Raw genomic sequence first — 10069 nt, forward strand, 5'->3', positions numbered from 1 at the left:
AAAAGACTCTCGCCTTGTGCCAAAGCTATAAAAGGGGGTGGAACAGAACAAAGGAGGCTGCCAGTCATGAGAAATCCCCTGGCTACCACCTGAGCTGGAACAAGGACTGTACCGGGGGAAAGGACTGTGCCCAGATTAGGAAGGAGTCTAATCTGTGATAGAAGCTTATTGAAACATCTTTGAGGGTGAGATTTTATCTGTATTCAGTGTCCTACTGTATTAGGCTTAGACTAGTGTGTTTTTGTTTAATTTTGCTTGGTATCTTATTTTGTTCTGTCTGTTATTACTTGGAACCACTTAAATCCTACTTTTAATACTTAATAAAATCATTTTTGCTCATTAATTGACCCAGAGTAAGTAATTAATGCCTTCGGGAGCAAACAGCTCTGCATCTCTCTCTATCAGTGTTATAGAGGGTGGACAATTTATGAGTTTACGTTGTATAAGCTTTATACAGAGTAAAACAGATTTATTGGGCGGGGGGTTCAACCCCATTGGGAACTGGGTCTCTGGGTGCTGGAGACAGGAATACCTGCTAAGTGGCTTTCAGTTAAAGCCTACAGCTTTGGGGGACATGGTTCAGACCTGGGTCTGCGTTGCAGCAGGCTAGCATGTCTGGCTCAACAAGGCAGGGTTCTGGAGTCCCAAGCTGGCAGGGGAAATGGGCTCAGAGGTAGTCTCAGCACATCAGGTGGCAGTCCCAAGGGGGTTTCCGTGACCCAACCCGTCACACAAAGCACTTCAAAGGATGTGACTGCAACATGTATTTATTATACACTGAGGAGTAAAGAAAAGTCTGTGTCATAAAATCATTACTGAAATTCAGTGCCACTTGTGTACACAGTCCTACACAATCTTGCTTGTGTAATCTGCTCTAGGACAAGGTATAACTTTGTTCTCATTCAGGGATTAGTAGAGGATAAAAACCTAATAATGTAACCAGCTAGTGGAGTTACAGCTTTACCTTAAGCAATGAAGGTCCATCGAGGCCTCATTCCCCCTCGACTTGCAGCTTGTGTTGTTATTTACACTAGTGCAAAATGTGTGCGGAATGCTAACAATGGCAATGTGTTACACTCACTCATGTAAATTAGTGCTAAGCAAAAATTTTCAGCCAAAACATTTTTCGGCGAAAAAAACGCAGAATCGGCTCAACCGAAACATTGCGTGAATTTTTGTCGATTTTGGCCAATTGTTTCAGTCACAAAACATTAATTTTTTTTGAAAAAGGTGAATTGTTTGATTGTGATAAATTTATAGAGCCAGAAATTCATCGATTCCAAGATTTCATAGATCCAGAAATTCACACATTTCAAGGCAAGGTGGTGATAATCTAAGCTGATTTCCTGCATAACGCAGCCTAGACCACTTCCTTGAATGAATTCCTGTTTGAACGCGCGCAGATCTCATTCAGACCCGAATGACGTTTTTTTCCCAATTTTGTGATTCAACGAAAATATTGCCACATTTCACATTCAAAGCCCTAAAAAACATTTCCCTGGATTTTCTGACTTGCCGCTGTCCTGAAAAATAGATTGTTTGCCCAGCTCTGGTGCAAATGACAACACAAGGTGTTGGAGACCCATAGATTTTAAGGCCAGAAGGGAAAATGACGTCATCTAGTGTAACCCGGGCCCAAGAATTCCTCAAAGTGGTTATCAGAGGGGACTTTTGTCTCGTCTCTGGATCCAAATCTCATTGGTGACCCAAACAGGATGACTACGAAATGCAAGAAGCTCCCATGTGATATTATGCTTAAAGCTTGGGCAGCTTTAGTCTGCAGTGGGAAATGCGAGGGGGGGAAACGAAAAGGAGGAAGGAAGTATTGGCTAATGTATCACGCTCTTCTCTTCTGTAAGAAAAGAGAAGGAGGGCGGGGGGTGGGAAATTCCAGCTTCGGTGGGTCCACTGGTCTGAGCTAGCTTCAGCGACATGACGCCAAGTAACACCAGCTGGCGATCATGTGCGTTTGTCTCTAATGGAGCAATATTGATTGACACCTGCTGGGGGTCTGGCCCCACTGATTGCAATGGAGCGAGGGATGAGTCACACCTGCGGGGATCTGGCCCCACAGATTGCAATGGAGCGAGGGCTGAGTCACACCTGCTGGGGGTCTGGACCCACAGATTGCAATGGAGCGAGGGCTGAGTCACACCTGCTGGGGGTCTGGCCCTACAGATTGCAATGGAGTGAGGGCTGAGTCACACCTGCGGGGATCTGGCCCCACTGATTGCAATGGAGCGAGGGCTGAGTCACACCTGCTGGGGGTCTGGCCCCACAGATTGCAATGGAGCGAGGGCTGAGTCACACCTGTGGGGATCTGGCCCCACTGATTGCAATGGAGCGAGAGCTGAGTCACACCTGCGGGGATCTGGCCCCACTGATTGCAATGGAGCGAGGGCTGAGTCACACCTGCTGGGGGTCTGGCCACACTGACTCCAACAAAGTGACACACATTTACAGAGGCTGGGGCTCCAACCTGGAAGCTTGACGTCTGTTCTTTCTCGTCTCATCAGCCCCTTCCAATCTTAAACCAAAGACCGTTCAGGCAGAGAGCATGCAGGCTTGCACTGGACTTTGCTACAGTGTCTCGGGTTATTAAGCAGCGTGGCAGCGACCGGTGGAACTCACCACTGCAGGAGCACAATTCCAGCTAATGTTGATGGTGAGTGCGGGTTTCAGAGGAGAAACGGCAGCACGTGTGTGCAATCATACAGCAGGATCAGAAACTCAGGCTGGCATATAATTCCTCTGAGGCATCTGAAATGGGCATCTCTTGGAGGACGTATATCGTCGACAGTGTAGTGATAGTTGCAGCAGCATCTGGGGGCGAACCTGTCCCCAAGGTGTCCTTGTTTCTCGTGGACAGAACATACTGGGGAAGGAAATCACAGTGTGAAATTGAGTCTGATCATTCAGCAGGTGACAGGGAGTATTTCCAAGTAGGAGCCCAGTTGGTGGGTGTGGCAGGGGGCTTTAAGGGGCAGAGGCCATGCTAAGCTACCTTTCCATTCATAGATACGAGGACGGACACACACAGAGAGAATCCAGTTTGTGATTCACAAGGGCAAATGGGGTGTGAGACATTCCCTCCAGCAGGGAGCGGGGTTATTTCTCTCACTCACACACACACAGTTCAAGGCATGTATAACATATTTCCTGCAGCAGGAGGCAGCATTCGCGCGCACACGCACGCACACACACACACACACACACACACACACACACAGAGTTCAAGGCAAGTATAACATTTCCTGCAGCGGGGGCAGCATTCTCTCAGACACACACACACACAGAGTTCAAGGCAAGTATAACATATTTCCTGCAGCAGGGGGCAGCATTTGCACACACACACACACACACACACACACACACACACACACACACACACACACACACACACACACACACACACACACACACACACAGTTCAAGGCAAGTATAACATATTTCCTGCAGCAGAGGGCAGCATTCTCTCTCTCTCTCTGTCTCTCTCTCTCTCACACACACACACACACAGAGTTCAAGGCAAGTAAAACATATTTCCTGCAGCAGTGGGCAGCATTCACACACACACACACACACACACACACACACACACACACACAGACAGTTCAAGGCATGTATAACATATTTCCTGCAGCAGGAGGCAGCATTTGCACACACACACACACACACACACACACACACACACACACACAGTTCAAGGCACGTATAACATATTTCCTGCAGCAGGGGGCAGCATTCACACACACACACACACACACACACACACACACACACACACACACACACACACACACACATACACGCTGGGAGAACCCGCTCACCTCCCCCACGATCAGCGCCAGAAGGCAGAGGACCAGGCCCGCTAGGCCCAGCCGGACAGCATTGGACACCACAGCTCCCCCTCCATCCAGCGTGGCCCACACCGGGGCGAGGGGCGGCTCCATGTCCCCTGGAGAGAGGAAACCGAATTCAGAGCCCAGCTCAACAGCACAGCCCTAGGGTTCACTGACGCCCCCATCCGCACACACATGCCCGCCTGTCACGGGACTGGGTGGTGGGCATCAAGCATGGATCAACCCGGGCCCTCAATGTCATGACGCCACCCAGAGGAGCTGGGATCTAAGCCGAGAAGCCGGGATCATGACCCTCCACTGACCCACCCGATCAGGATTGTTTGGCTGTGCAGACAGGGCTCAGGCCCCGAGTCAGAAGGTCTGCGCTGCGTTGGGAAGCCACGTGAGCACCGCTGGGAGCCCCGTGGCCAACCACCTTAAGGCCAGACGGAGCAGGCAACTCCCAGGCCACAAGCCCCGGGGCCCACAGATCTGGGTTTACGCATGGTCGACGTACGTAAGGGGGGCCGGAGCAGAGAGCCGAGATGCAGGGCCCCAGGGGGCGAAGCTGGGAGCCAGAGGCCTGCGGAAAGAATCATAGAATCATAGAATCTCAGGGTTGGAAGGGACCTCAGGAGGCATCTAGTCCAACCTTCTGCTCAAAGCAGGACCAACCCCAACTAAACCATCGCAGCCAGGGCTTTGTCAAGCCGGGCCTTAAAAACAGTTAAGGAAGGAGATTCCACCACCTCCCTAGGTCACCCGTTCCAGTGCTTCACCACCCTCCTAGTGAAATAGCGTTTCCTAATATCCAACCTAAACCTTGCCCACTGCAACTTGAGACCATTACTCCTTGTTCTGTCATCTGCCACCACTGAGAACAGTCTAGATTCATCCTCTCTGGAACCCCCTTTCAGGTAGTTGAAAGCAGCTATAAAATCCCCCCTCATTCTCTCTTCTGCAGACTAAACAATCCCAGTTCCCTCAGCCTCTCCTCAGAAGTCATGTGCTCCAGCCCCCTAATCATTTTTGCTGCCCTTCACTGGACTCTTTCCAATTGTTCCACATCCTTCTTGTAGTGTGGGGCCCAAAACTGGACACAGTACTCCAGATGAGGCCTCACCAATGTCGAATAGAGGGAAACGATCCTGTCCCTCGATCTGCTGGCAATGCCCCTACTTATACAGCCCAAAATGCCATTAGCCTTCTTGGCAACAAGGGCACACTGTTGACTCATATCCAGCTTCTCGTCCACTGTAATCCCCAGGTCCTTTTCTGCAGAACTGCTGCCTAGCCATTCGGTCCTTAGTCTATAGCAGTACATGGGATTCTTCCGTCCTAAGGGCAGGACTCTGCACTTATCCTTGTTGAACCTCATCAGATTTATTTTGGCCAAATCCTCTAACTTGTCTAGGTCCTTCTGTATCCTATTGTGACGAACTGGGAAAGTTCTTAATGTTTTCTCTGAATACTGTATTGGTGCCTCAGTGTCCCCATGGCAGTTCTTAAGTATCTGGCAGAGCAAAGGGCCAGTGCACCTAAATGCCTGACACTCTGTCTCCTAGCAACTGATGGCCTGGGCCCCTCCTCTGCAAAGGTGCCAGCTGAAGGTGTTGGAGACAAAGGGATCAGGTGACCTTCTGGCCCGGAAAAGGGTCTAGGGGGGGTTGTAAGTCTGGAGCTGGCTGGGGTCAAGGGTGGAGGGCAGACCTGGGAGTCTGGCTCACTGACCCCCAGAATGGACCCGGCCGAGGGGTCCGGTTCTCTGTACCTACAAGCTCTGTTTTAGACCCTGTTCCTGTCATCGAATAAACCTCTGTTTTACTGGCTGGCTAAGAGTCACATCTGACTGTGAAGTGGGGGTGCAGGACCCTGTGGCTTCCCCAGGACCCCGCTGGGGTGGACTCGCTGTGGGAAGCACACGGAGGGGCAGAGGATGCTGAATGCTCCAAGGAGAGACCCAGGAGGTGAAGCCGTGTGAGCTTCTTGCCCTGAACAAGTCTGCTCCAAGGGAGAGGAGGCTCCCCAAAGTCCTGACTGGCTTGGTGGGGAGCAGTTCCAGAGCATCGCCCGGGGACTCCGTGACACCTATCCCTACCCTCCAGCGTATCGACCACTCCTCCTAGTTTAGTGTCATCTGAAAACTTGCTGAGGGTGCAGTCCACGCCATCCTCCAGACCATTAATGAAGATATTGAACAAAACTGGCCCCAGGACCGACCCGTGGGGCACTCCGCTTGATAACGACAGCCAACTAGACATGGAGCTGTTGATCACTACCCGTTGAGCCCGACGATCTAGCCAGCTTTCTATCCACCTTATAGTCAATTCATCCAGCCCATACTTCTTTAACTTGCCGGCAAGAATACTGTGGGACGTGACACAGAGCCAGGAACGGAGCCAAAATCCCCTGAGTCCCAGGTCGGTGCTGTAACCCCAAGATCTGCCCCCCTGCCCTCCCACAGTGCCCCTCCGTTCTCTTTCCTCACCCTGCAGTTCGGTGCTGTTGGCAGGTGCTGGTGCGGTGGGAGGCAGGACAGTGGTGGGGTCTGTAGGGAGACTGGTATCTGTAGGGAGACAAGTCGGAGCAGGGTGGGTGAGGGGGGCGGCTGGAGGGAAGGATCCCTGCCAGACTTGGAGTTCGGCTCTGCACTGGCCGGGCCTCCCCAGGGAGCGGACTAGAGGCCGGGGTTGGAGGAGCCGTGACTAGGGTGGGGGGCAGTACCGTGGGGCAGGGACTGCCTGCTGGCTGGGGCAGGAGAGTAGGGTGGAGTGGCAGCTTTGCAGTGGGGTCCGTGGGGACAGCTGGGATGTCAGATCCCTGGTGGGAGTGAGATCCCCCTGCGGGGAGGGAGCGTGGATACAGGATCCCTGCTAGGGAGTGGGATCCCCATGGGGGGAGCAGGGATGCCAGATCCCTGGTGCGGGGCATGATCTCCATATTATGTGGAGGAACAAGGTTACAGGATCCCACAGAGGATGGGGGTGAGGATGGGAAGCAGGGAAGTGGGGGGAGCTGAAATGTGGGATCACATGGGGGCTGGAGGCAGGGATGGGCCGGGGCAGATGGGGCAGGGATTGGGCCATGGGGGATGGAGGACAGGCTAGGATGCAGGATCTCATGGGGGAGGGGCTGGGCTGCAGGGGACGGGGGAGGGGTTGGAATGCAGGGGCTGGGGGAGGGGGTGGGATGCGGGATCCCATGGGGGAGGGGCTGGGCTGCAGGGATGGGGCAGGAGTTGGGATGTGGGATCCCACAGAGGATGGGGGAGGGGATGGAATGCAGGGGCTGGGGGAGGGGGTAGGATCCCATGGGGGAGGGGCTGGGCTGCAGGGATGGGGCAGGAGTTGGGAGGTAGGATCCCACAGAGGATGGGGGGGCGGGGGAGGGGTGGGATCCCATAGGGGAGGGGCTGGGCTGCAGGGATGGGGCAGGAGTTGGGAGGTGGGATCCCACAGAGGATGGGGGGCTGGGGGAGAGGGTGGGATCCCATGGGGGAGGGGCTGAGCTGCAGGGATGGGGCAGGAGTTGGGACAGGGGATCCCACAGAGGATGGGGGGGGGCAGGGGCAGGGGATGGAACACAGGGGCTGGGGGAGGGGGTGGGATCCCATGGGGGAGGGGCTGGGCTGTGGGGGATGGGGCAGGAGTTGGGAGGTGGGATCCCACAGAGGATGGGAGGGGCAGGGGGAGGGGATGGAACGCAGGGGCTGGGCTGCAGGGATGGGGCAGGAGTTGGGAGGTAGGATCCCACAGAGGATGGGGGGCGGGGGGAGGGGGTGGGATCCCATGGGGGAGGGGCTGGGCTGTGGGGGATGGGGCAGGGGTTGGGACAGGGGATCCCACAGAGGATGGGGGGGCAGGGGGAGGGGATGGAACACAGGAGCTGGGGGAGGGGGTGGGATCCCATGGGGGAGGGGCTGAGCTGCAGGGATGGAGCAGGAGTTGGGACAGGGGATCCCACAGAGGATGGGGGGCGGGGGAAGGGGGTGGATCCCATGGGGGAGGGGCTGGGCTGTGGGGGATGGGGCAGGAATTGGGAGGTGGGATCCCACAGAGGATGGGGGGGCAGGGGGAGGGGGTGGGATCCCACAGAGGATGGGGGGCGGGGAAGGGGTGGGATCCCATGGGGGAGGGGCTGGGCTGCAGGGATGGGACAGGAGTTGGGAGGTGGGATCCCACAGAGGATGGGGGGGCGAGGGGAGGGGGTGGGATCCCATGGGGGAGGGGCTGGGCTGCAGGGATGGGGCAGGAGTTGGGAGGTGGGATCCCACAGAGGATGGGGGGGCGGGGGAGGGGGTGGATCCCATGGGGGAGGGGCTGGGCTGCAGGGATGGGGCAGGAGTTGGGAGGTGGGATCCCACAGAGGATGGGGGGGCGGGGGAGGGGGTGGATCCCATGGGGAAGGAGCTGGGCTGCAGGGATGGGGCAGGAGTTGGGAGGTGGGATCCCACAGAGGATGGGGGGGCGGGGGGAGGGGGTTGGATCCCATGGGGGAGGGGCTGGGCTGCAGGGATGGGGCAGGAGTTGGGAGGTGGGATCCCACAGAGGATGGGGGGGCGGGGGAGGGGTGGTATCCCATGGGGGAGGGGCTGGGCTGCAGGGATGGGGCAGGGCTTGGGCCACGGGGGGGCCGGTTACCTGCGGCGGGGGTAGGGGCGGGGGCCAGGGTCAGGTTGACCTCGGCCGAGGCCGTCACGTCCAGGCCCAGCACGCTGACGCGGTAGGTGCCGGCGTCCTCGGGGCGGGCGTCCCGCAGCAGCAGTGCGGCGTCGCGGGGGCCCAGGCCGGCCCGGCCCTCGTAGCCCCGGCCGTGCTCCAGGGCCAGGCGGCAGGACCGGCGCCAGGGGGCCGCCTCGCCGCAGTCCTGGGCCGCCAACAGCAGCACCAGGCGGCCCGTGGGCAGGAAGCGCCAGCGCACCTGGAAGAAAGGGGGCGGCGGGGCCGGGAGCCGCAGGGCGGTGGGGAGCAGGGCGGTGCCCCCGGGAACCACGGCCACGGGCACAGCCGGCACCGCCAGCGAGAGCGGGGAGCAGCGGCCTGCCGGGAGACGCAGCGGGAGCGTCATAGGGCTGGGCGTGATGGGGGGGGCTGTGCGGGCCGCCTGCACCCTCGCACTGGGCCCCCCACACCAAAAGCCCCACCTGCACCCTCACACTGTTCCCCCATGTCCCCCACACCCAGCCCCACACTGCCCCACCTGCACCCTCACACTGTTCCCCCCATGTCCCCCACACCCAGCCCCACACTGCCCCACTCATACTGTGCCCCCTACAGCACCACCACAGCCCCACACACTGTACACCCTGCATCCCACCTCCCCACCACATACAGCCCCCCCCAACACACCCAACCGTACCCTGGTACTGTGCCCCCCCTTCTTTCTTGAAGTAACCAAAATATTTTTCTCTTTCACACTCATCCCTTTTTTCCTTCCCATCTTCCCACAGTCTCTCCCCCCAGCCATCTCTCTCCCTCCCCCATAAAAGCAGCATGTCCCCCCCCAAAAAAAAACCCTTTTGCTCACCCACAAAGACCCAGAACAGGAACACCCCGACCATTTCACCGGGGGCCAGCTCCCTGCACCACCACAACCCAATACCACCACTAACCTTCCCCGTCTCCTCGCCGGTCCACAAAACCCGCCTCGACTCTCACATCCTCCCAGGCACGAGAAGACGCCTGGAGCCAGGGCAGGCTGGATGGAGCCAGGGCTTCCGCTGGGTGTCTCTTCTCCACCCCACGTTCTCCCGTCTCATGCTCCTTTCAAATGTGGAAATGAATTATACCCCCACCCCGGACTGGACAGCGGCACTGACTGGGCTCTGGGGGAAGCACCCGGGTTCAACAGGCAGCAATGACCTGAAAGCACAAGGTCGCTCACCCGATGAGGCTGGTTCTGCTTCCAGTATGATTGGGCAGTTATTGGTGGCAGCAGTGGGGAACTACTTGCCTGAGCCAACTTCAGCTTCAACCTGTAGGGGGCAGCAGGGTAGCAAACCCCCCCCCAGGGGGTCTAATATTCTACCCAGTAGATGGTGTGAAATTTAGAACTGGCGTCCTCTAAAGGGGAAAACCTGTATCCCATTCTCCGCCTCTCTGAGATAGCCAGTTCCCCCACTCCTTGGGGCTGGAACAGAACCGGCGACTGCTAAAGGGGAGAGATCCCACGTCCCACTCCCAGGGCCTCGCAGTCAGGATATTCCCTGGCTGTGCTCCTGCCACGGC

At 57.0% G+C, this 10069-nt stretch overlaps 1 protein-coding gene across 1 annotated transcript; it reads right to left on the minus strand.

Moving 5' to 3' along the window:
• Positions 1 to 2009: 2009 nt before the first annotated feature.
• On the minus strand, positions 2010 to 9402 carry LOC115640703. The gene is made up of 6 exons (XM_030543578.1): positions 9369 to 9402; positions 8483 to 8881; positions 6331 to 6408; positions 4360 to 4425; positions 3831 to 3958; positions 2010 to 2875 (listed from the first exon to the last, which is right to left on the minus strand). Exons 1-6 carry the CDS (start codon positions 9400 to 9402, stop codon positions 2723 to 2725), a joined length of 858 nt encoding a protein of 285 aa, XP_030399438.1. The 3' UTR covers positions 2010 to 2722.
• Between the last annotated feature and the right edge of the window lie 667 nt (positions 9403 to 10069).

The sequence above is a fragment of the Gopherus evgoodei genome, unplaced genomic scaffold (genome assembly GCF_007399415.2).
Source record: "Gopherus evgoodei ecotype Sinaloan lineage unplaced genomic scaffold, rGopEvg1_v1.p scaffold_32_arrow_ctg1, whole genome shotgun sequence".
NCBI classification, from domain to species: domain Eukaryota; kingdom Metazoa; phylum Chordata; order Testudines; family Testudinidae; genus Gopherus; species Gopherus evgoodei.

Coding starts and splice junctions, on each gene's coding strand:
- LOC115640703 (XM_030543578.1), bottom strand. CDS start 9,402: ATGGTCGGGGTGTTCCTGTTCTGGGTCTTTGTGG. Junction 6,409..8,482: donor CGCCCCTACCCCCGCCGCAG/GTAACCGGCCCC, acceptor GTCTCCCTACAG/ATACCAGTCTCCCTACAGAC. Junction 2,876..3,830: donor TGGCGCTGATCGTGGGGGAG/GTGAGCGGGTTC, acceptor TTCCTTCCCCAG/TATGTTCTGTCCACGAGAAA.